Source organism: Nymphaea colorata, chromosome 3, assembly GCF_008831285.2.
Source record: "Nymphaea colorata isolate Beijing-Zhang1983 chromosome 3, ASM883128v2, whole genome shotgun sequence".
Taxonomy (NCBI): domain Eukaryota; kingdom Viridiplantae; phylum Streptophyta; class Magnoliopsida; order Nymphaeales; family Nymphaeaceae; genus Nymphaea; species Nymphaea colorata.
In genome coordinates, this window is record NC_045140.1 from 3,764,880 (window position 1) to 3,792,422 (window position 27,543).

The following is a 27,543-nucleotide window of genomic DNA, read 5'->3' on the forward strand; positions in this document are numbered from 1 at the left end:
AGCGAACATCCCCAAGAAATATATATGGCGTTTAGCATGAATTCGGATGTCAAAAACAGGAAAAATAAACAATATCGCGCAGTTTAACGGTTAAACAGAGTCCAGCCAGTCGCAGAAGACGTACTTCTCTCTCAAGGGGCTCTGGTGGGCACCAGCCATGCCATGCATCATTATATACTCTCCCCTGTATGAACGCCGTATGCATAAAATGTCTGCTATACCATGCAGCATTCACCCCATTCTTTCTCATATGATACGGAGCAAGAAAACTATAGTTACAACAGAAAGAGACCAGAAAATAGATTAAACAAAGAAGTTAAAAGGATGAGAAATGAAGAAAAGAGTAGCTTCTTTGCTAAAAATTCATCAACCTCCGGGGCTAGACGAAATAACGACTCAGGCTGCAGATTACTTGCTACACTAAGAACCAGCTTGAAGAAACCTGATTAATTTTACAAATGAAAGGAACAAAAAAAAAAGAACTGTAAATTGTGAACTGTGAAAGGTTAGTATTTGCTCAGTTGAAATCCCAGCTGGCACATCACTAAGCAACATCCTCTTCCTCTTCCTCACCAGTCGAGTCCTCCCCTGTACTTGAACCTGCCACATCACTCTCCACAGCAAGATCATCAGCCGCAGTATCAGCATTGGTCCTCTGCCGGAACTCAAAAGCTTCATCATCAGCTACAACTGGGATCTTCTTCTCAGAATCCTCATTCACAGGCTCCTCGACTTCCATCTTTTGAGGACCAATTCCATTTCTTGGAGTTTCAGGTCCCCCATCTGTTCCAACCAACTGTTCATGGCAGATGTCCTTTGTTTCAGCTGGATCACGGATTGCAGGTCGCTGATGAATTGGCTGTGCATCAGTTATGACTGGGCTCGCTAGTTTCAGTCTCTCTCTGTATTCCTCCATTTCACTTCGGTATCTCTCCTTATCCTTGACCCCTCTTTCTTGATATACCTACAAAAAATAACAATTAGAGGAAAATCAGGTGAAAATTACTGAGGATATACATGCTACCACTAACAGAATATTCATCTCCATACCGCCTTCTCTTCCTCAGTCAGCTTGTTCCATAATTCACCAATCATCCTACTGATCTCTCTGTCTTTTCCAGGATAGAGTGGCTTCAGTCTAGCATGCTGCTCGGCAAAGAAAAAATTGTAACCACTTCTATTTGGCTTAGGATGAGAAGGATCCTTCTTCCTCAGTGCAGTCTTCTTTCTGCGGCGACGTCTTCTGGCCCCACCTAGTCCAATGGCATCGATACCACCAGCAACTGCAAGTCCAGAATTCTGACTGAACACATGGGATCCTGGATGTTCAAGTGTATGATATAGGACTCCTTTAAGCTTCTCTGAACCAGCCATTACGGTGACAAAATACCCATGTTCAAATTTTCCATCAATTACTCCCATCACAGGATAATTCACTGGTAAGGGGCTCACTGTGAATTGGAGAAGAACTAGTTAAGCATTCCAAAACTGTACAACAGTAAGCAGAGCAACACTGTGATTGGCGTTCATGCAGACATAAAAAGGGTCTAGATTGTTGTATTATACTGTACAACATAGTGATCCAAAGATGCAAGCAATTTGTGGAACCGGTTTATTTTCAGCAGCAAGATCAATGCCATTCAGGAAAAGACCAAAATCTTGAAATATACATACTTAAGAATGCTAGCACATAAGTTACAAAATGACAGTAATACCATGGTCAGAATCGAAACACTTTGCACGTAAACGTTATGCATTGCAAGACACATAAATGACAGACAAGCACATGAATGAGTAATAGCTGACTAGACCAAGATAACCATTATGTAATTCTGAAATTTGAGAGTGAATCGTACATCCAGACAAGGCCTCACTAGCACTCTTTCTCCTTTTCTGAGCAGACACCTGCACTTCCTGTTGGCCAGATTCAAGTAATCTTTTTGTGGAAGTATTAGGAGACTGTACTGGTAAAGCAGCTGCATAGTCAAAGTGACGAACCTCATAAACAATTTCAAGATAATCAAGACAAAGAGAGTTCACTGGAACATACCCGTGGGAGGTGGAGTCCATCCTTCGGCCTTGAAGAAATAAATCTGCTCGTAATGATGAAGCAATGAACAATAATATTTTCGTAGGACAAAAGACGCATTCGTAGCAGTAGACGGAAAGTTGAAAACAGCAGTTATGTCCTTCCATCTCCTGTCCTTAATTACCTGCCAATGAGTCCAAAATACTATAATGATTTGGAGTAAAGGTGACTATGTATGAAGAGCCAGTGATTAGCTGCTCTAAAAAATGAATCAAAATAAAGCGATCAGCCCGATTTAATTATCTATACATATATAATTATATATATATGCATGTTATATATATATATATATATATGTGTTCAAGCAGGAGTTCACACAACCAACAGAAAAGGATGGGGACTTTTGGAAAACTTGCAAGTGGCAGCACGAGATTCTGCCAATAAATCTTCTCCATCGGTGCTTTACAATCAGAAAATTTGTCAGGCAATTCAAATACACTGCTAATTTAGAGAGAACAAAATACATGTGAGCACTTGAATTCATATGGTATCCAAGAAGTAACTAGGTCTGTTATTAATAGCATACATGAAGAGTTCCAAAAAGGCAAAGCAGAAGATCGTGCTGCTATTTCAATTAATGCATCATTGAAATGCATTTGAAAACCTTAATAAGACTTCGAATTGCAGGACCAATTTACCGTGCAACATTCCTGCTGAAGAAACATAAGCTTGTAACGAGGTTTTGTTCCAGGAAACAGATATCAACTGAATCCAACCGGTGCCATAGACAAAGAATACGTCATCATCAGTTAGGGTTCTTTTGTTAATGAAGGCAGAAAGAAAACTCGAAAATCAGTGGAGACAGCAATTCCACAAAATCAGAAACACAGGAAATGTATATCAGCTTAAGAATTTCAGTAAAAAGGGTTTGTTGGTTGGCTAAGGTACAAGTTGATGAACTTTTGACAATAGATAAGAGTGCATATGATGTACCGTTCATTTGCTAGAAGAAAAACTTCAAATAACCAGAATACTGGATTGTCATTATTCCTTAATAAAAACAACTTTAGGGTATGAAAATGTCACCAAGACTAGAAGACACACTAAATACTGGCCATGACATGGAAATGATTCCTATGACAATGAAAACCTTTAAGGCATCATGAAACGACCTTTAGCACAACCGTACAAATGCATATACTATAGGTTCCGCTATAGCTTGACTATCCCTCTTTAGAAGATCCAGTAAAAGGAAAGGAAGAGAAACATAAACGATGATACTTGGTAAGACCTTTTCCCTGTACATTTTATGGCTTACAGTTACGTTTACGAATATGATACCTTCCCTTACAACATAAGAATATATAACTATAAAATATCTACCAATTTTTTCCTTGTGCATTTTTTTGGTCTGCATTTATCATTTATGTTAAGATATACCCCCCTTACAAAACAAGAATAAAGTCACAAAATATGTACCAACATAAAAATTACTGCTACGTATATAAATACCACAAACAGTTTTGGTTAAGTTCAGAGTTCAGACACACAAACATTATCGCCCAACAAATACTGATAGAACCTGAGAACGCTGCAACATGGTCAGCCAACACTACTGTCAAATGAAAGACTATATTCTGACACAATCACAATTTTCAGCCAGAAAGCATAAATCCAGAAGAACACATCCTATTATACTGAATAGGCATTGGACATGCCAACTGCAATGTTACTATACTTCCTCTAGCTAACCAGTTCAACTATGAAGTTGAGTTTTTCTACTGTTTCTTGGCAAATCTATCATCTTGAAATGGAGTACCTCTCCCACCAAATGGACCCACACCACATCCATCATACTCCCAATCTCCGTGTCATAGCAACCATGAGATTGCCATTCTTGTGTCCAGATTATTTCAAGACTTTTGGTCTTAATTTATAACATTTCTACATGAGATTAACAATGAAAGGACTTGGATAACCACTATAATTGCACTATGATACCTTCGCATACAATTTAGCAAAATTCATATGTGGGACCATAAGAAAATGAAAGAATTGAAGCAGCCTCGCTGCAAAACATACTGCCGTGATAGAATCCAAATAGTCCATGTTTAGCTTCTTTGTGCATAAACAACAGCATCTACAGTTCTCTACTGTTTTTCTTGTCCAACCAATTTAGCTAGTCCATCTGTCAGCTTAATCAAATAAATCCCAGATTTTTCCAATATCAGATGCATATTTCTTTGTGGAATAATAAAATCCAGTGCTAGGTGCTCCAAAGCCCTTCATACAGGACCATATTCAAATAGCCATTGGATCTTTACACTTCTTCATCACCAGGATATCAGTCAATTAAGGGATTGATATGGATATTTGTCCAGATATGGCACAATTTCCTGTATTTATGCACTTGACCATAGTCTCCATGTAGACAAGTAACTAAAGTGGTGCTGGCAAAACTAGATTTAGCTAGTAAGCAAACATCGACAGTAATAAACAATTTCCAAATGAGTATCTTGCTTGAGAATGACATACTTCACCACCAAACGTAGGTTGAATGGAAGTAAAAATAAAGCCTCAAGGTCATGTTACAGTCTAGGCAGTGAAAAACACATTGTACTTCACTTCCTTTACTTCAAAACTACCAGCGAGTACCCAAAAAAAAAAATTTGTGAGGATATAGCTTCTCTAGTAAGCCCAAGGCATATGGTTTAAAATTTGTACAGGAGCTTACAAACAGATTATCATTTTGTCTCTGTAGAAAATGATATTTTCCCAACATAAACACTACATGCATATATGGGAATTCTCAAGTTCCTTTCCAACCCCAGCATTCCTAGACTTCACCAATCCTAGGGTGGAGAGGATGGTTGTGAAAGCAAAAACAAAAAAAAAAAGGAGAGAGAAAAAGTTGGTTGGAGAAAACAGTCAGAAAATGGGACTGGTTGAACCCATTAGCTTAATCGTATGATTCTAAGATACAAGAAGCAGTATATAGTTGTGCATAAGACATATAATTCATAGTCAATGGAATACATAAACTAAGTAAATATGTAATAATGTACATTAATTACCAGTTGTCAGATTAACTTGTATCTGGCATCTTATGAACCATCCAAACTAATCAGACAACTTATAATAGTCCACAAATTCAATGCACGTTATGTGTCAGTGTCCAATAATAAATTTTAAACTATATTAAGCTTCACGTTTCCCTGAGCAACAAGATCAAAATTGTCCACATCTTGGTGCATCTGCTGGTGTCTTTCTTTTTTATAGTAATTCTACTACAAGAAGTGACTTCCATGCACATTTATTATTCAATATCATCTGTCATGCACATGTATTCTTCAGCATCATTTGTATCATAACTACTTCAACATTACTCTTCAGAACATTTAACGGATCACATGTAAATTTTTATCATCATCCATAGCTGACAATGTAGACATACTTGTAAAATTATCTTGCAACAATTGTCAAATATGCATGTTGAAGGTCTATTATAAAAAAGTAAATAAGGCGAAACAAAAAAAAGATGGTCACTTCTCAGCTGGTTGACTCATCTTAATAATGCATCATCTACTCATGATTATAATATTCCATGGAATTTGGAGCAACTAAACATTTGCAGAAATGAAAGCCAAATGCATAGCAAATTCTCAGACACATCGAAAATGATTAAATATACCAAATTGCAAATGAATGCACCGAAGTTTTAAACCCAATGACACTTCGTGTGAATTGACTCATGACTTGCTAGGTCAGCCTGCTAACATGGCCTGGTTTTGATTTTTTTTTTTTGGGTATAAACTATATTGACAAATGCATAAAGTGGAATAAATTGATCATGAAATTGATACATTGTATTTGGTGAAACTTTGATAGAGCATATATATATAGAGTGACATACTCACACACATTGTATTGTCATTTATATAATATGTTTGTCTAATATCCACATTTAATATATATGGAAATCTCAGTTAAAAACTTAAAACAACCTGTGACTCCGCCGAAATTCAGATGATTCAACCTGGTCATTCTATTACTAGGCCGAAGCTTGATAATTCCTATTTCCCATGTTTTGAGCATAAACTGATTGTAGATAGAAACATTTGGCTTTGAAACACTGACAATCACATAAATAATTTTTTTTTTTGTTGGACTTTACATTTTACAAGCAGTTGCTATATGGAGGACATGGAGTGGTTTAATCTTAGTAAAAAAAAAAAAAATCAGTAAGTCAGTTCATTATATAGTTAAGTAAGTCAAAAGTAACAAAGAAAGTAAAAGCATAACCGCAAAAGTAAATGTAATGGACAAAATTTCTTTAAAGATATCAAATTTCTCTTAGCTAGTCTTTATTAACTTCAATAATCATTGGATGTACTAAGTTTCCTATAAGCAAGATGTTTATAAGTGAAAACGTAATTGTACGAATTCATGTCAAAAATTTTGCGGAAGGCTAGACTCTGACAAGGAATCTGAAAATAAATTACAAAACTATGTCAAAAGAGATATGAACGAGAACATTAGCCCAAGTATCTCATCATTTTTTTTCCTCTTATGAAGCTGTATATTCAACGTTAAAGCAAATAACAGCAATCAATGATCCTGTCTTTCTGTTCTGGGGTTGGAATAGAAAATAGAATGACAACCTTTCTTTTTTTTTTTCATTCTTCTGTCTTTCAAGAAGAGTACGTCATCACAAAAACTTAGCTCACAAGTTCATTCCTTTTCCAGTTCACTTCTACTGTTTGGATCTGTGATGGATGGAACACTGGCCAAACCCTATTCATATGACATCATTTTATGAAAAATGAGGACGGCAGGTTATAGAAAGGAACAAAAGAGTAGAAAAATATGAGAAATTCAAAGAATCTTTTAGGTGATGGTCAGCAGTGCAATTTTTTGATTCAGTATGGATAAAATATCTTCCACGTTATGATATTCAATGCTTGACGAAGAATTGATTTGATAGATTAGATATCGTTATTGGTGTACATCTTCATTCAGTATCATTAGGATTTAATTAATACCACTGAATTTCAAGATTTTGGAGAAGGATTTATCATTCCAAGGCATGTTCTCCAATTATTCTTCCTTTTGATTTTATCAAGTGTGTACAACAGTTATTTTTCAATCTGCAGCTGAAAATACAGTTTCCCTTCTACCAAACAACAGTTAGTTTGGTTTGTTGCTTTTGTTAGCAACATTAGTCGTTAGCTGATATTGCTCCTTTCACTTCCAAAATGTAAGAATAATATTTTGTCATTTAGGGAAGGGGATAACTGGAGCTGGATAGCTTCATTAGCTTCTTCCCTTCAGAGAGCAATTTTTCACAGTTCCCAGTGAAGTGAAAAAACAAACAATTGGGGGAGGGTATCCAATTAAGGCTCCATATTCAATTCTTACAGACACACACGGACAGAAACCTGTAAGAACTAAGAAGTTAGCAAGGCATAACATGATAAAGGATGATAACTTGAAGCAAAGGGGATAGCAGCAGATCAGAAGTAAATATGCAGTATATCCACAACAAATAATAATCGGAAAAAAATGGATGCTTATTTTGTATGCATTTTCTGCATTACCCTTTCAAGACCACCTCTAGAGGTGACCTCCACAAAAAGCCGATGCAGATCTAGCTCCTTCCCACCAATTGTAGGTATCCTACAAACATTGAGGCATTTTAAGGAGAAGGTAAATTAAGACGCAATTATACACAAACTCTCTGAGGAGATAATGGAAGCAGTCGACAAAATGGAAACACAAGCATATAAAAGTCTGGAATCAGAAGAACTTTAAAAGTGCATAGTAGAGAAAATCAATCGACAGTGGTCATGCAGAAGGAACATGGCAAATGAAAATAGTAGTTGATCATAAAATCAATGAAACGGCACCACGGGTCCAGAACAAGATCAGAGCCAAAGAGAAATTTGGTACATATTAATTCAACTATGATACTTTTAGCACGTACAATCAATGATTATTCCACTAAAAAAACACTATGGTTTACGACTGTATTCCAGAACCACCAACAATCTGTGGATTCAATGAACATATTCTGATTATTATGGCGCAGATCCACCGGTCAGAGAGACACCAGCTACCGCGGACAATAAGAAACAAATAGTTGACAATACAAAAATAATAATCAGCATAAAATAGGTAGTGAAGAAAGAAATGAAGCAACCAAGTTCAATACCATAGTTATAGACACATAATAAGACACAAAAGCATAGCGCAGGAAGCATGAAAGACTGATGCCTCTAAATGCTCTATAATGTATATGAAAGGAAAGTAGAAAAACAAAACCCACAAAATGACAAGAACAATAAAATGACGAAAAAGCAGAAGACTTACATGAACTTCGTGCGCATTGAACTGTGGAGCTTCTCAAGGCTCTCCATGAATAGCTTGGGATTTGCTGTAACTTCTTCATATGTACCAACTGGGGGTGGGTATGCCTTGAAGGTGGACTCAGCCTGCCTCAAGGGCAACGGGTCATAGCATGTTTGATGACCATCACCACATGCTGAAGCAGAGACTATAGCCAATTGGGTCCCACCTTCAGACCCTCTTCCTTCAAAGTCGGTCTTCATTAGATATGGGGCTGAGTGGTGTCGGAGCTCCCTGCCCCACCAACTGCCCGGACAAACTTCCTCCAATATCCCTCTTGCATACAGATTCTGGCTGCTGGAAAAATCGCCAAAAATCAAAAAAGAAGATAAAACGCCAAAAGGGAGAGAAAGAATATGAATGAAAAAGCACATTGCCTCGAAGGGGAAAAAAAGGAAGAAGAAAGTAAAGCAACAGAAGCACTGAGGAATACAGAGAAGCATACGGACAACAAAACTAAGAGAACACCCATTAAACCTCTGCATTTCCTTGCGATAAAAAGGACAGAAAGCGCAGCACTTACCAAAACACAAAGGAAACCCCAATGGGCATTCATATTTTGACACAAATCTAATGAAAATCCAACAGGAATCCATCTTTTCTCTCAATATCCGGGAACCGCAATATGTCCACCGACTCGTACGGTCCCCTCTCTCTCACACACACACAAAAATATTCAACAAGGCCCACCAAAGCAGAACCATCGGACAACAGACAAACTCTTCCTATTTCCCCCACTGTTCTATAGATACGATGGCTGCTGACTGACATCCATCAATCAATCGAACCCCCAAAAAATCTAGAAAAGAAAAAGTGGGATTTCAAACTCTACCTTCAAAAGAGGGAACACCACTCTTAGCGCCCCCTTAACAGTAAACTATTAAAAGAGGAATAATGGAACAGCATTGCGTTTAACCCATGATTACCATCATCAGAAAAAGAAGAATGGCGGCAACCCCACATAAAATAATGCAGGAAGCTTCTTCTTCGCCTTTGTATAAGAATAAAGGAGGAGACAAATAAAAAGCTATTAAAAGAAAAGAGTAAACTTACAACTAACCACACAAAAAGAAAAAGGAAAAAGAAGCCATGAACAGATATTAGCAAAGACCACGCCAAGAACCAACCTTTTCCACTATATGGGGCACCATAAAATCTATTTTTATGTTTGTTTTTGAATGCTTGATGAACCCTAAAACCGTTTTGGAAAAAAAAAGGAATGGTGGTGGGGTTTGTTCCTTGATACCTTTGTAATTTTCCTTTTTCTGTGGCCTTTGAATATAATAAAAGAAAAGGGTGGTGAAGATTATGGCTGTGGTATAAACGTGTCCAAGCGTGTCATTCTTAGACTCCCGCATAAGACGGCACCTCCTCTAAAAGATAAGCAACAAATCAAAGACGTGGTGATATTGCATTGATTTGTGGAATTATCTGCATTCGAGACCTAGTCTTTTCCTCTTTGCTAACCATATATTTGAGTATTTTTTTTCTTCCCCGAAGGTTTATATCGACTCTAAATTTGGAATTGAGATGGTGGTGTAACAGTCCCTTGATGTTGATGATGATGATGAGAACGATGATGGATGTAGGACTTGAGATGACATGGATGATATGATGGTGCTCGTTTTATGACATAATAACTCTTCCTGCACCATACACATTAGCACCGGGTACATATCAGCTTCGGGTCATCAGTCACTCTTTGGTCGGTCATGTTTTTTTTTTCTTTTTTTTCTGGTGATAAATATTGGTACGTGGAACTGAAACGCTCATTTGGTGGGCAAACATCAAAGGACGACATTGTTTATATTGTTATTATCCATTCATTTGAAAAAGGAAAATGAAAAACCCACTTGTTTTCTCTATGTTATGTTTGATAAATTTTGAATTAAAGGTAAACGATATCTTTGAATCACAATCTTATAACCAAAAAGTTTCAGCATCCATACTGATCTATTTCGTATTCAAATATATTATATGCAAACACAAAACACCAATTGTGCTGTTCAAATTCAACCATAAAAAGAAGGTATGGACGTTTAAAGCTGTTAAAATAAGAAATATTGAAACTCTATGTATGTATCAAATTTCATAAAATATTCAGAGTTTCGTGCCATGAACTACTCTTTATGCAGAGAAGTTGGGATTTAAGGATGCTTACTCATACATGATTTGACATAAGTTTTTATCATACATGATGGTACCATGCATGGCATGATATGACAGCATGCAGCATGAAGAAACAGCAGAAGGCCAATGATTCCATAGTCTTTATAAGTGAACATCATGATCATGGCTACTGCCTTTTATTATTACGGTGGCAGACACAAATTTTACATGAATGAATGAATGAATGGCAATGATGATGATGATGATGATGGCAGGCATGACGATGAAGTTCCGGTCTTTAACGTGATCGACTATGATGCACATGCATGAGTACATGAACTTTTTAATACGGCGACATCAATGGTGACGATGATCGTTTTTATCTTTTTCTCGTGTCATCCGTGGGAGGTTCGCTGCTCCATTTAATGCGCATGCAACGCTCCCATACACGTGTTTGGCGATCGCAAACACGAGGGTTCGCTTTTGAATTGAATGGACGATGTGTTGTTGCGTTGTTTTCTAATAAAAGTTTTTCTCCAACGAACTTGTTATCTTTTCTTTTCTCTTCTTCTTTTCTTTTCACCAACTTATAGATGTCTGTTAGCGCAGCCGTAACGGTTTACTTTTCTTGGGGTTTCCATGAATACTTGCTTGTTTACCTTTTCCAGGGCATAAATATCACAGGCTGGCATGGACATGACCTTTGACATTTTGCGAAAATAACGTTATTAACAAGTTAACTCCCGATATATTTAAAAATAGAAGTTTTCTATGATTAGACCGTGTTTGAATCTATGGTTCATATCCAACGCCGCGTAATTGATTTTATTTTGGATTTGGTAAGGTCGAGGTTGAGTTGGGAATCGCCAGAGTCAACTCGGATCGACTACGAGTGAAGGTTGGTATGGCTTACCCCTTGCTTGGCCTGACTCATAATTGACTCGCTCGATTTAACTGGAGTGATTTACATTATGATTATTTGAATAGTCTATGGAGTCTACGAGTGGACCTAGTGACTCGACCATCTGCGATCAAAGTCTGAGTTACAGGTTTGCCAACTATGAGTTTTCGCTGTCTATAGTCTCCAATAAGAGGCTGACTTTTTTCTTCATACAAATATAAAGTTCTTTTTATTTATAGTAAACTTAAAAAAAAAAAACTTGACTTATATATTAGTAATGCAGTCTCCGTTATTTGATTTTTTTAAAATCAACGGCCTAAGTGATTACCATCAAAATTTGGTCTATGAGAGTTTGGTAGTCCTTGACTTTTATATTTGCAACTTAATTTTCATCATCTAATATCTTTGAAATCAATTGTTTGATTGATTATTATTGAAGGTTAGGATATAAGAGTTTGGTAGCTTCCTATATATATTTGGTTGGTTGGTTGGATCAACCGCTTAACCTCGATTACATTATTTGTGTTGAGGAAAACAATACCTGAATACATTACAAGCAAGTGGAAAGCAGATGGGACATGATATACAAAGGACAATTAATCTCTCAAACTAAAACCGAAGAACCATTTGCAAAGATAAGGAGTGATGAATATAATGCCAAATCTGATTCTAATATCTTGGAGGACTTTATATGTAGCAAGAAATGGTAAATTCCGTTTGTGAAATTAATGTAACGTTTTTTTAAATGTTTACACCAATGTAAAAGGTGAAAAGATTAAAAAAACTAAAAATCAACACAAGCTTGTATTTCTTATGACATGTTTTTACTGATATGGCAAATTATTCAAGGTAAAAACCATGGTTCATAATCTTAAGTCAAACTTAAGATCTGCACTTAAGATCCTTATTTTAAGGAACAGATGTTGGATTTAAAATCAGAGTTAAATTCACAGTTCTCAAATCATGAGGATATCAAATGTAAGCCCATCAAACACCCACTAAAGGATTTTACAAGATTTCCCACCGTTATTTTGCATGGGGAGCTTTTTTATGTTCCTCAATTTGTAATTTTCGGAAAATCACGGTTCAAATTTGAGATTTAGGAAAAGAGATGGCTTTAAATAGAATATCAGATAAAATCTGGGAGTTTATAAGAAAACATTTTTCCCCTGCCACTGGATGGGATCAGACAAGTTTTCAAACCCAAAAAAGAGCATTCGGGAATGGATCCTGGATCAAGGTGGATCCGAGATCCATTCTTAACACATTCATTTAGACCCAAATCCGTGAAAACTGTGTCCAGATCCACGGCCCGTGACACCAGAAGGAATCGTCGATTCGAACCTCAACTGTTCCGAGCCAAATTCTTTAAATCAAATTCTTCTGTAACAGAGATTTGAAACCCTAATTCCTTTCCAGTGTAAATTTTTAGGATGGATATACTTTCTGGTTAAACTTAGATCGCGATGATCTTAAAAATATGGAGAAAATCTCTTCTGAATAAGAAGAAATCTTTATTTATCTAATGAAGGAAGATAAGGGTCAACATACCAAACTTAGTTATCTATTTACATGGAAGAAAGCTAGACATAAATATTTGACATCTATAAATCAAAACCCAGTAAAGTATATCTACTAAAAAAGTATGCAATTTCATAAATGTATATATATATATATATATATATATATATATATATATATATATATATAAGTATTTATATGTATATGTATATATGTATACATATATTACGAGATTTATGGAGTAGATTTATAGAGTAAATCTGGTGATCCAAGATATACCAAGAAGCGAAACATGAGTCATAAGGAAATAATGTAAATATATATTGGAGAAAATTTTGCCCGATGAGGCAACTATATATTTTCATATATATCTTCAAAACTGACCTTTTAAACTACCAAGAAAATTATCAAATTTATATGCCAAATCGGATAATATCAGTGGTAAGTCTATCCGATATTTTTGAATAGCGGAAAGGAAGGAAAGAGGTTTTAGTGCCAATAAATATGCTACATATTGCTGACGGATGGGATATATTTGATTATTTTCAGTTAAATGATGAATCCATTTACTTGGATTTGGTAAAAGGAAAAAACAATTTAGTGTTTCCGCTAATCAGATTCAGTCGGTAGTTTGATACCCAAATCTGAATTCGAGTTGGATATCGAACTAAGATCCAACAAAAATCCAACCCACGCCAGGTTTAGAAATTTGCAGCTATTTTAGAATTTTACTTCCTATTACTTTTCCCCATTTTCAAGCAGCAAACTAAAAGCTTTTATCAAGTTCGGATCATTGTCACAACCCAAACCAAGTTTTCTTTCTTTCTTATTAACAACCTCACTTTTATAGTCCGTCTTAGTCCGACTTGGGTGTGTGCACGAGCCAACTTTTAGCGGGGCTAGGCCAACTTGAGCTCCGCTGTGATCAAGTCGGAGCTCGAGTTGACTAGATTGAATTTGGTTTTACGCAATGTGGGGGGAGCTCAAGCTCGAGCTCGGCTAAGTTAAGTTTGAGCCGAGAAAATGTGGCCTGAGCTTAGCCAAGACCTTTTTTTTTTCAAATTTTAAAATACAAGTAAAAATTTACTCTTCAAGTGGTTCGAAAAAGAGTGACAAGAAACCCTCGCCCACAAGTAAGCTTGAGCATGGGGTCGGCCCGGCCCAACATCCAAAACCCAGGCTCCGGGCGGGCCTGGGTTCCTTTTTTTTGGGCTCGAGTCGGGCTGGGTACTGGCGGCGGTTCGGCCCGGTGCCTATGCTTACAAACAGGATCCTTCATTAATAGGGACTGCACCATAGTATTTAAGATGCATACGCACAATGCCAACGAGAATAGAACTAAAGACTCATCTTTTTTCATGTGTCCCTAACCCCTTATGCCATTCACCACCTTAAAGTCATGTGACCAATTCTAATTGGACAATTGTACATACAAATGTAACGTCATCTCTGATTTTTTTTTTTCCTAATTGAGTTGATATGTGAACCCATTTGCTCAAAGCAAGTAAGATTTCACAGATGCACACATTTATATGTCAATAATTTCCTCCTACATACATTATTATTAAGGCAAAAAAACTAATACATACAAAAGAAAAAAAAAATTGAAAACTAGAAAGGAATAGAGGATTGATCGATTGAACTCATAATATATATATATATATATATATATATAGATATATATATATATATATATATATATACATGTGTGTGTGGGCATTTATGGCAACGTTTATGGCAGACTTTCAAAATAAAGGAGCATAATAAACTTGGCAGCCACAATTAACATGCATATCAAAGATGGAAACCACATCTAGTGATCAATGACTGGTTTCCAGATATAGTCTAAACTGTTCTTTTTTTTTCTTTTTCTTTTTTTTTGTTCTGCGACCTTCTCAGGGATCCACAAAAACTTTTCAGGGACAACGCCAATTCAATTAACAGCTAATTTTGGTGTTTGGGTCAAAATATTTGATCCTAGGCCGGCATGAGCCATATCCCCCCTCAGATTTTTAACAAAATTAAAATTTTACTTATAATTTTTAACATTTTGGTTTAATCTATAAAAAAAATTTGAAAATTTATATTTTGGTCCATGTTAAAATTCTGAAACTATAGTTCGGTCTCTGCAAAGAAAAATTCCTATCTCTGCCCCTAATCCTATGTCTAGTGGGTTCCTAGTCTAGATCCAAGATACCAGATACTACAGAAACCTCGGGAAGTATCAAGCCTAGATGAAATTTAATCAACATGACAGTTTCAATGAGAAAAGTAACACGAAAATCACAAATAATTGAAAGACGATGCAGCATGATAATACAAGGGAGGGGTTGGCATAGTTGGTCAGACCAGCAGCAGGTACAAGACCAATCGTTGGTTCAATTCCCATAGGCATAGCCCTTCGATATGTATCGAAGCGTGAATAGACCATAAAGACAATAAAGGTACTAGCTTTAGGGTTTATGTTGTCGGGTGAACGACTAAGTCTATCGGCCTTCAGAGCAAACTATCAAAAAGAAAAGGGAGAGAGAGAAGGAACCATCAACATGCTTGATGCACACTTTCAATGGAAGGAGATCTCATGCTTTCAAACATATGCAACATGTTGGAAGACCAAATAGGAAAGAAGTAGAAATAAGTTACCTTGTGATTTGGTTGGAGAAATGTTTTGGGTATATAACAATACTTGTTGCCTATACAAACCAGAACTGATCTTCACTCTTACTGTAAAACTGATCTTTCGCCCGATCGATCGCGAAATCGCGGCTCTTGGTGGAAAAATAAGCGAGGCGGGACATCTTAGAGAACTATTTCAGATCACCAGCAAATTAAAGTTGTTAAACCAACTTGATCACCCAAAACAGAACCAGAAAGAATCATGTGGCCAAGAGAGCGACACAGAGAGAGAGAGAAGGGAAGGAAAGAGCTAAAAGGCTAATGGTGGAAATGAGAAGGGAACTTGGGATTATATAGGACAAAGTATACCAATTAATTAATTAAGCGACAATGATAAAATCATTGAGGAAGACAAAGTTTCCAATACCAGATTAAAATTTCTAAACACATTTAAGAAGAAGATTTTGTAAATGGGCAGCCAAGAGGATTGAAATGGCTGGAAACATAGTAGGTTCAATCAATTTAGGTAAGGGGGGTGATGCCCGAGGAGCGCCCTCATTCCATTTCCTCTTGCATCTACATCCAGAGCTGCATTGGAGTCTAGTCGTAGGGACTATTGGCATTCAACTTGATTTCATGGTTCACCAAATATGGCCTATAAGAATAGCATACATGAGAATCGAACTGTAGTTATAACTCGCAAGTCCAATAGCCGACCAGCTATACTATGCTTCTTGTGGATAGTACATCTTTCAGAAGCACTTCCGAGGCATTTGACTACTTTAGGTTTACAATCCATAGATCTGATGTAAATCTGACATAGCATGCTTCTGCTAATATGGCGAAAAGCCGTAGTAAAACTCATGCTTCATTGAACTAAGGATCCTAAGTCAGACCTAAGATCAATATTTAAATTTACTTTTTTTTTTTATGAAAAGAAAGCTGATTTAAGGTTGAAAGGGAAGGTTTTGGTCTTAAATCGATGCTTCTCAAATCTTAAGGGGGGCATTTGGTTATTCAAGATTTGAAATCCATGCATCTGATATGGATTTAAGGTGGCATGCTTTTGCTGATGTAGCAAAAGCTTCACAATGACATCCATGGTTCATCAAACTAAGGACCTTAGGCCTGACCCAAGATCCATACTTAAGATCCTTATTCTTTTTTTTTTTTCTTTTGCATTGAGCATTGAAAAAATGTTGGATTTATGATCTAAAGGAAGAATGTCTATTTTCAAGCCATGATTCTCAAAAAGTATACTAGAATTGTATATTTAGATATTGGTAACATGAACCAATATCAGTAGATGGTAGAATGTCTATTTTCAAGCCATGATTCTCAAAAAGTATACTAGAATTGTATATTTAGATATTGGTAACATGAACCAATATCAGTAGATTCTACTATCTACATGGTTTTGGATTGTATAATGACATGATCTGTCAAAATAGATCTGGACTTCAGATTCAGTCGAATGGCGAATTTGAACATGAATGGATATAGATGAAAAATTACAATTAAGAACAATTTTAAGTCATATAGGGGCACTTCCATCTAGCTCTGCACCCATAAAATTTGGTTACATCTACATGACGGTTGCTAAAAAGCAGGAGATCCCCCTAAGTATAGGACTAAATGATCAAATTGGCCAGCTCCTAGATGATATGATCAAAGGAGATAAAAAGGCCATTGAAAAGGAAATCCATTAGCTTAAATGAAGTGCAAAAGTCAAGGTGCTATTGGCTCAAAGGAAGAAGGAGAAAAAACAGTATAACAACTTGGAGCTTCGTGAAAAAACAAATAAGCCTTCTTCAAAAAGAGAGAGAGCCGATAAAATAGAAATATATAACAAAATTTGAGGACAAGAAGTCTCCTAACTACAAGAACAAACCGCAAAAACAAAATAAAAGTGCGGAATATACAAGTTAGCAACACAATAAAACATTATAAGAGGGGTGGAGAGAGAGTAGACAGATGGAGCGGCCGAGTTACCCAGCAGTTGACGAAGGATGGCGCTGAAGCTGAATAGCAAAGTGAACATCTCCCTACACAAGGCGTGCCACAGACTCCGACGATTAGAAGGTACCCCTAAAGACCCTGTTGTTGCGTTCCTCCCAAATAGACCACCAAGACAGAAAGAGAAAGAGAGAGAACATTGTCCCATGATAGTAAGTAGTGCCTCTACCATGATATCAAACAAATATGGGGGGCGAGGGCACCCTTCCTTGTCTAAGGCTTTTAGACATAGCAAAAGACAAGCCCATGATGCCATTGATCTAAATTTGTGCCTCAGCCTTTGTTACTATTTCCATGACCCAACCATCTAACATTTCCAAACCTATTATGTTTAATGACTGAAATAAGAAAGGTTGTTCCACATGAACATATGCTCTTTTAAGATCCATTTTGATAACAAAAACAAATTGACTGCTGGGCTTCATTGAATGAATGAACTCTATGCCTAAGAAACGTATAGCTATGTAGCAAGTATTGTCCCTTAATAAAAGCAAACTATGCATGATAAATCAAATCAGAAATTCATTCTTTTATCCAATTAGCGAGAACCTTGGAGACAATTCTATATACAAGTCTAATAATTGCTATTGGTAACACCCCAAAAATTTAGTTACATATTGAAAATTATGAGGGATCTTCAAGGGCTTATAAAGGGGATTGTTAAATAGATGGTTGTCCTAATTCTTAGTCTTTTTTGGGGTTAGAGCTGAAATTGTTAGGGGGCGAGTTGGGATCCGCCGAACCAAGGGCCCGAGACCAAGAAGTGAGTCAGGTTATTATAGTGGTATCAGGGCCGGTTCAACACTCGGATTTAAGGTCCTACACGCACGGATGCATATGACTTAAGGAAGGTAGATTGTAACATCCCAAAAATTTAGTTTCATATTAAATATTGTAAGAGATGTTAAATAGCTGGTTGTCTTGGTTATTAATGGAAGTGGATTGTAATGCCTCAAAAATTTAGTCTCATATTAAAAATTGTAAGGGATGTTAAATAGATGGTTGTCCTGAATCTTAGCCTTTTTAGGGTTGAAGCCAAAACTGCTTAGGAACGGATTGGGATCTGCCGAAACCGGTGTCAGAACCCAATAATGGGTCGAGTTGTTACAACATCACTAGACTTTGGAATCAAAGTTGATGTTAGCAATATGAAACACTCTAGGCAATGAATAATTTCTGTGAACTTTTGAAAATAACATCATAAGCTCCTATTTGATGATATCCCAAAATGCATTTAATATATCCACCTCAAAACCATCCACCCTAAGTGTTTTCCATCTTGTCAATTCCTTGACAACCAATCTCACCTCTTGCTCAATAAATGCATCCATGCAATTCAAGCATTATTAGAAGAAAGTGAAAATACATTGAGGCCCCAATATACCCAATCCACCATGGAAGCTGTAGTTATTGTATTGATATTGAACACCATCAACCATCATGGAAGGGAAGACATTTTTCCAATGTCTGTGAGATGTCATTTTATGAAAAAAAAAAGGTATTTCCATCTCTACACTTAAATCAAAGTGATTCAAGAACACATCTTCCAACTAATGCTCAATTCATTCACCTTTGAGTCTCAAGTATCATGGATGTGGCAATGAAACTTGGCAATCTTGTTGCATTTCAAGTTTCAACCAAGCTGAATGTGAGACTTAAAAGCTAGTACAACCTTCTTTGGAAAAAACAGCATTGCCCTTAATGAAGTGAATATCTCGCCAAACTCTTTTTCATAAAGCCATAGTTGTCCAAACCTGGAATGATTAAATTGTGACCAACGATAAAGCAATTAAAATCCCACAATGGTATGCCTTGAACTATATAAAAAAATTTTTTGACTCGAGATCGATCTACTCAGAAACCTGTCATATGCATGCTTTAGTCACTAGTCAATAAGTTGCAGTAACAATCTCTCTCTCTCTCTCTCTCTCTCTATATATATATATATATATATATATATATATATATATATATATGATGTTTGTGTGTGAGTTTTTTTAGATATGAGGAATGACATGTCAAATTCAGTTCCGAGTTATTGCTTTTAACGACAAGATTTTGATCAAAATATAAATAAAAAGTTATTACGGGAAGGCTATTAAAATTTATGCTAACTTTGCTTTTATGAATACACATTGTTAACATTTCGAGTGAGGAGAGTATTTTGAGTGAAGAGAGTATTTCATTTTTATGGATCAGAGTCCTTACCTTTCATCTATCTCTTAGTACTAGTTTTGCTTGACACGCCCTTATGTTTCAATTTGCATATCGGTATCCATTCATTTATCTTTTTCTCCTTCAAAAATATTTTTGAAGTATAAAGAGTTGATGTCATAAAGTTCAAAACAAAGACTCTACCAAACCCGTCCAAACGCTTGCAATGCACAGATGTACACTCCCCTTTTATAACCTTGGCGCAATTTAATTGGCCTTAGATATTTTGGCATATTTGCAATAATATATAACTTTGAATGAAAAATTAATATTAAATATAGAACCCTTTACCTCACAATTAAGGATGTTAATATATCCGATTTGAATCGGATGTCCGATCGAACCAATCCAAAAAATCAGATTGGACTCGGATTTAATAAGTGACATTCAATCAGATTCAGATATACATAAATATCCTCTCGGATTCAGTTATGAATTCATATCAGATTCACTTTTAGACAAATATCTTACATCTAATACGATTACATTGACAACAGCCTATTAAAAATTCGGATTTGGATCGAATTCAAATTGTAAAATCAAATATGAGATTCAGATTCGGATCTGGCTTTTTTTTTATTCGTATTAGAATCCGAATTTAAATGTGAATATCCAAAAAAAAGCAAATATATTTAAGAGTGTATTCGATATTTGTTGACATGCCTACTCTCACAAGTCACAACGAAGAAGGTTGTATCGCCTTTTTTATTAACGCGACATTTTGGATCCCTCCCTTTATCATCGCGATAGATTACGTTTTCATTTTGCTGAATCTTATCGTTTTTTACAAGACGATATCAGTCTTAAATCACGTTAAATTTAATAGATCATGAGTTCTTCTTCAATTATATCGTTCTTAAAAGTCGAGAAACATTGTACCCGTCGCTTGGCGACACTCCCGCCTGGCGACACTCCCGCCTTGTGACCTCGACAAACCCTAAGCCCTGAGACCCAGGGGGCAATCGGCATCAGGGATGATGAGGAGCTCCATTCATCTTCTCCTTCGCTCGGGACGAAACCTTGTTCGCGAATTCTCCGGGGTGCTCTCTCTATCTCTCTTTTTCTTGTGTTTCTATGTTGTTAGAGTTGCTCATTGTGAATTGCATTAGATAGCCCACAAATTTGGGTCTTCACGGTACCGAATGAATTCCATATATCCCGTCCAGTAGCATGCACCTTCCTCTTTTTTTTTTTCGATCTTTTGTCTTTGATCTTTCTCTGCGAGGTATCTGCTTTCGTCGTTGAGTGCCCTTCATTTGTTTCCGAGGAGCTCCTTTATGGCATTTACCGTCAGTGCGCTGTTCTCTATATTGGTTTCCTTTCATAACTTTGGAACCCTCTTCGTTCGTTGGGTAGCTCAATGGATGGTGTCAAGCATCAGCAGACGATCCAGGGTAGGACTAAAAGTGTCTGGGGTCTCAGACGAGTCCGTGTCCGGGATTTCATTGGGAACTTGTCGGCCATTGTCGAATTATGGTGCTTCGGTTATGCCACTAGCTGATTTATGGTGCTTCCGTTGTCTTTAACACATTTAGGCACAATCTGATCAAATACATCAGTGGTGTTCCCTCAAGTTGATTTGTATGTGTATGGGTTAGAGAAAGGGTTGACTTGTTGCCACATTCCGTTCTACTTGCTGTCTGTGCTGCGGGGTCTTTCCTGAGTACATCTCTGCTAGTATGAATATAGGATTGGCTGGAAAGATAAGCACTCCTTTTGGAACTTATCTTGTCCTCTCTAATCTCGAACTGTGCAGAAATTTCTCTTTCATGTTTTAACTCATGGACCATTTCCATTATAATCCTATAAATTGGAAGCTGACTGATATACTAATTTCATTCTCAAGTGCTAGAAAAGAAATTCTGGGCGTTACATCGTTTAGTTATGCAATTTCCGTTGGATATTTTTGTGCATGTTTGTTTGGCACTTGAAAAAGTTCGTTATTTTATCTCTGTTGCATTTGCAGAGATCTTCTTTCGTTGTCTCCAGCAGAAGACTTTCTACTTCCATACTGACACCTGAGAAAGGCGTTATTCCTCCAGAATTGTTATCAAAGCAAGGGGTTATAACTCCAGATCGTACTTATGGTACTGTGCGCTTGACTCTCTCTCTCTCTCTCCCTCCCTCCCTCCCTCCCTCCCTCCCTCCCCCCACACACACACACACACAAAAACTCACAAACAAAAGTCAAATTCATAGTGATTCACACACCTGCACAGGTGCCCACATGCACATGCAAATACGGTAGATAGTAGCGCTGCTCTGCCATATCCATAAACAGTTCTTGGACATTTTTAACTTGGGCTTTCTAACAAGGTAAGTGAAAACATCTTGCTTAGAACTAAAAGGAAAATCACGTGGTCTGAAAGATAAGGAAGTACATGAAGATTCTGAGAGCACTCACAAGTCCAGTTGATAATGGGCCATCATATACAAATATCTATAAATTTTTTACAGTTTCTTGGAATCTTTTTAACTTAAGCTTCCAAGATAAGTCCAAGTATCTTGCTCAAAGCCTCAAACTGAAAGGAAAATCACATGGCTTGAAGACGAAGGAAATAGACGGTGTCACACATAACACAAAGATGTACAACTTTTTTCATTTCCTTGAAATTTTTTAAACTTGAGCTTTCTAACAAGATAAGTGAAAATATCTTGCTAGAAACAAGAGGAAAATCACATAGCTGAAACTGAAAGAGATCTCTTGAATGACAGTGAAGTCGCAGGTTCAGAGTATGCATTTAGTTATCCTTACATGGAAAAAAAAGAAGAAAACAGAAAAGCATTTTGGCTTGATAGGACCTCCTATTGCTTGATTGTGTAGATGAGCCTTTTGCTGTTTTTTTTTTTTTATATAAAGCTTAGTCAGATCCTGGTCAACTTCTATATCCCACTTTTTCACACTTAGTTATTTGGAATAAGTTTACTTTTTAACTTATTTATGAATTATGCATGAATTCGTAAATATAATATCATTAATCCTCCCTTTTCAAGTGAAGCCAGGGTTTTGGTGATGGTGAAAGTTGAAGCCAGGCATTTGTTCCTCTTTTGCTTTATATAAGTTATGACAGTATGAGTACTAGTACATTTTGTATCTGTGAGTAAAAGGTGGAAGCAGAATATGTAGGAGCATTCAGTTGCTATTATAAATTGACTTGAGATTTAGCTCAAGAATATATGTAAATTAAATAAAACTGGAAAATCACTTTTCTTTTCTGGATGAGCTCATGCTCCATTCATGATGGCAATAATCATTTATGGCCTTCAGTGTGGCATCTTTTTCTCAAGACCTATGTCTCATGGATACGCCTAGAAAGGCCCCACAACAGTGTTTGCGTCGGCCCATCTGAACAGGGGTACAGTTGTGGGACACAACTTGGACATAGCAAATTCATATATTTTGTATTTTTGGTTTATTTTGCTATCTTATTTTATGAATATACATCATGGATATATGTGTATGTGTATATATATATTATTATATATAATATATACATACATGCAGCCGTGGCCCTGCACCTGCACGTACACCCATGTGACATAGCTCAAGACCTAGTCAATAAAAACCTGTATCTGTCTGGCGAATGGGTGTATCAATGCATAGTCAAATTGACCTGCATACCTTTTGCACATGAAAAGTGTATGATAAAAGTTTGAATTTCTAATCTGAAACATTGAAAACAAATATGTGTACCAAAAAAACAATGGTGTATCTTGGATAATGGCTACTGATAAGGATCATCCTCATTAATGACATAATTCCTGCTTGACCCTATTATGTTTTATTATATATTATTTTTGTCTTAGATGGACACCTTGTAGATGATATTTTATCATTGCATTCAGTTTCATGACGCTGCTTCAATCATTTTCATTAGATTATTTGTTCCCCATATTCATATCTAACTGTTATTTGGTTCATTGGTATAGGTAAATATGAGGACCTAGTTACCAGGGTCACGAACTTCCATAATGAGGACAAAGGGTTGATGGTTTTGGCTGGAGACGTGTTTGATGTGCCTATCAGGAAAGACATTATTCATCGGGTTGTGAGGTGGCAATTAGCAAAGCGGCAACAGGTACTAAGAAGCTAGAACTTATCTTCTTCATTGAACATTTTTTATCTCATAATTTTTTACCAACACTGCATTGTTTTTCTTTAAGTAATATGGATTTCTCATCCCCCTGTTTTGTTTAAATAAGTCAATCATGGCATTCAGCAATCCAGATGACACTGTAGTAAGATATATACGACCAATCAGTCTCGAGCAGTTGTACTGTCTTTCTTCAAATAACTTCACAGACTACTCCAACTAGATGAGGATTTCACATCGCTGATAGTCCTTAAATGTAATTTGGTTTCCAGTTGAAAATATGTGGGGCTAGCTGTGTCACATGGATTTCCCTGTAAGGGTGCTGCATCCATGTTCACACTCTGGACGTTGGTGCATATACAGCACACAGCCTGGACATAGTAAATTGATAGTTGGTATTTTTAGTATTATATATATATATATATATATATATATATATGTAAGCCATGTTTCTGCACCTAAGTTTTTGGATTATTCTGCACCTGTGTTTGTACCCACACTCATGTGACATAGGGCCTGAATTTTGCACCATGAATGGTGTGGGATATTGTGAAGTTGTGAGGGGACCAAACTTCTTATCAGCTACAGTCACATGAACTTTGAATAAGAAAGCTACTTCATATGCGTGCACTACTTTTACCGTCTGTGATACCTGTAAAATGACTGACCCAGACATGTCACTTCCTTTTCAAACATTCGTTCTGCATGTTATCTCCTTTTCTATGTTGTTGATTTACAGGGAACTCATTCAACAAAGACTATTAGTGAAGTGAGCGGGACAGGTAAAAAGCCATACAAACAAAAAGGTCTTGGCAGAGCTCGTCATGGAACATTGCGTGGCCCCCAGGTCATACTTTTAGTTTTTCTCTTCCTTGTTGGGTCTATATTTCATAATGACATTTTCATAGTTCTCTGCATACTCTTCTTGAGTTGGAGAATCACTGTTGTCTGAATATGGACTTCGCTAATCAATTAACAGTTTAGGCATGGTGCAACCATGCATGGGCCTAAGCCAAGGAGTCATGCAATCAAGTTGCAGAAAAAGGTCAGGCGTCTGGGTTTGAAAATAGCATTGTCTGCACGAACTGCAGAAGGGAAGGCAAGTCTAGTTCTGAAGTTTTCTTGATTTTCATTCAATTAGAATGGTTGCACATTTTCTGCACGTGACGATTTATCACAATGAGTTTCGCTATATAGATATTGTTATGCTGGTGTGCGCATTCTTGTACTTAAACATTAATACTGTTGGTTAAGTTGCTGTAACTTTTGTATTTTTTATGCTTGCTTCTCTTTTCCAGCTCCTAGTGTTTGAGGATTTGGAAGTTCCTTCACATAAAACTAAGAACATTGTGAATTACGTGTCACAAATGGAGAATACTAAAAAGTTGTTGGTGGTGGATGGCGGTCCTATAGATGAGAAACTGAAGCTGGCCACACAGAATCTTCATTATGTAAACGTTCTTCCGTCAATTGTAAGTTTCCAAGGCATCCTTTCACCGTCGTTATTTTGCTTTTCAGTAAGCGAAGTGCTTTATGGTTTTTTTTTCTTTTGGTATTAGACTCAGATTCAGATACATCTATAGTCAACAGTTTAAGGATTTTCCTTTCATGTTGTTTGTGGGGAGAATATCAGCTTAGGTCGTATGTTTGAGGCCTATCAGGGGGCTGTGTGTGAGGGGCCCGAGATTATGGAAATGCCGCTTGTAGTTGAAGGAAAACTCCCCTCTTAAAGGCAAAAACAGAAAAAATAAAAGGTTTTTTTTTTTTTTGCAAAACGACCAAAATATTCAATAGTTTTCCAAAAATGGCAAAACTACCCCTCCCCACAAACAATAGATCACGGGGCCATGTTAGCCATCAAAGACTCGAGCCTCTTTATAATATCAGAAGGATCTCAGAAATTCTAAATTTTGAACAGTATAGTGAAATAGAAAATCTTTGAGATGACAGATTTTATAATATTCTTTTTCAAAATATGATCATCAAATGTGGATGTTTTCTAAAACATAAAGCCAACAAAGGTAAGCATACAATTAAATTTTTAAATATTTTTATAAAATTACAGATTATTGTGATAGTATTGTGAACAATATCAGCATATGATCATGATATATTTCTGTTTGGCAATGACAATGCTTCAAGCATTAATGTTTTAATTAAGAATATATCATGCTAAAGGTATTCTAGCATTCTACAACCATCTTGCTGTACAATTCCAATAATTTGTCATATTTTCATTATTTTGGGCGTATGGATGACCATGGAATAGAATTTGCTTGCTTGAAAATGACTAGGATGTTAATTAATTCTACTGCTTGTTCTGGAAGCTCTTTAGTTACTTGATTGGACTCGATTCCATTTGGTTGATCCCCCTCTGTGCTTCCCAGTTCTCCGCCATTTTCATAACATTAAGAGGGGTTAATTCGACTTTCTGTAAAGTCTGTAAGATTTGACATCATCCATATTTGGTCTTTCTTTTAACAAAGTTCCCACGTAGCATCAGTAATGGCCATTCAATACAACTTACTTTTGTTGGTAACAGTTTATTCGTGCTCAAAACGGTTCCCTCGGCCTATTAGATTTGCTATTTCTGCTCTGAGTTTGATTATTCATATTTGTGATTGCAGGGTCTAAACGTATATAGTATATTACAGCATGACACGCTGGTAATGTCACGCGATGCTGTCGACCGTATTGTTACTCGGATGCACACTCCAATCAATCGGTGAAAGTAACAGCTAAAGACGTGAATATTTTGTTACACTCAGAAGCGCTTCACTGAACAATTTCCAGCCCAATCCGGGAAAAGGATTGAAAGACTGCGGCCAGGCAAGATTTAGGACGCCCTTTTTTCACGGGATGCGCATCATTTTTCTTTTCTTTTTCCCCTTGCGGGAAGTTGTTTGTGAGTTCACTTCTGTCATTCGTGAGGGTAAGTGCATTGTAGAATAAGAAAAAAATTTAGTTGGTGTATCAAGCACAAAGACAAATTAAGGCAGCTGATCTTTGCATCTTTCGGCTGTTTTAACAAATTGGTTCCATCCAAGAGTGTTGGATTTAGAGCTCTGCATTATTCATTTTTTATTACTAGAGTGCACATAATGGATTACTTTAGCAGTTATAGACGTGGCCCTTTTACTTTTATAGTTATATATAGAACAGCTTCTAGGATCAGATCTATGGCTGTACTAGTTTTTGCCTAAGCTAATCAACCGAAGGTACTGAGGGTTCCTTGTTTAGAACTAAGAAATTTGCTTTATGAGAGAACATCTAAACATGTGAAATCGGTTTTGAGATTGGTTAGTTCAGTCTTCTTTTCTTGTTCACTTATGTTTCTCTCTTCCTTTTTTCCCTTTAATTTCCTTTCACATTTGCTTCACCTTAAGATTGGTGGATCTTAAGAGAGACATGAGAAACCAGCTTCAACTGATTTTGCTCATTCGGCCCCCAGCCTCCAACACACACACACACACACATATAGGATTACATAAATCATCAATTAGTTTCGTTGATGGTTATGTTGCTTTAAGAGTCATTGTTACTCACAGTTTAAGCAGAAAATTATTTTTTGAGATCTTATTTCAACGAAATTGACAGGCATAAATTTTATGATATTTCAATAATATTTTTCAAGAAAC

The 27,543-nt window shown here is 36.6% G+C and overlaps 2 protein-coding genes across 14 annotated transcripts; one reads left to right on the top strand and one right to left on the bottom strand.

Annotated features, from left to right (window-relative positions):
* Nucleotides 1–325: 325 nt before the first annotated feature.
* LOC116251385 (high mobility group B protein 15) lies at nucleotides 326–9,864 on the bottom strand. 13 transcript variants are annotated; one of them, XM_031625627.2, is made up of 7 exons: nucleotides 9,681–9,864; nucleotides 8,399–8,728; nucleotides 7,627–7,705; nucleotides 2,051–2,213; nucleotides 1,857–1,976; nucleotides 1,051–1,451; nucleotides 326–964 (listed from the first exon to the last, which is right to left on the bottom strand). In XM_031625627.2, exons 2-7 carry the CDS (start codon nucleotides 8,635–8,637, stop codon nucleotides 545–547), a joined length of 1,422 nt encoding a protein of 473 aa, XP_031481487.1. In that variant the 5' UTR covers nucleotides 8,638–8,728; nucleotides 9,681–9,864; the 3' UTR covers nucleotides 326–544. The 13 variants fall into 13 exon arrangements, with proteins under 13 accessions (XP_031481487.1, XP_031481482.1, XP_031481483.1 ...); XM_031625622.2 differs by having other exon boundaries at nucleotides 8,399–8,731; XM_031625623.2 differs by lacking the exon at nucleotides 9,681–9,864 and adding an exon at nucleotides 9,562–9,676.
* Nucleotides 9,865–20,685: 10,821 nt separating this feature from the next.
* On the top strand, nucleotides 20,686–26,989 carry LOC116249711 (uncharacterized). Its single transcript, XM_031622927.2, has 7 exons — nucleotides 20,686–20,851; nucleotides 21,778–21,898; nucleotides 23,742–23,890; nucleotides 24,645–24,752; nucleotides 24,885–25,004; nucleotides 25,204–25,377; nucleotides 26,533–26,989. The coding sequence occupies exons 1-7, from the start codon at nucleotides 20,786–20,788 to the stop codon at nucleotides 26,632–26,634; spliced, it is 840 nt and encodes a 279-aa protein (XP_031478787.1). The 5' UTR covers nucleotides 20,686–20,785; the 3' UTR covers nucleotides 26,635–26,989.
* The last annotated feature ends 554 nt before the right edge of the window (nucleotides 26,990–27,543 follow it).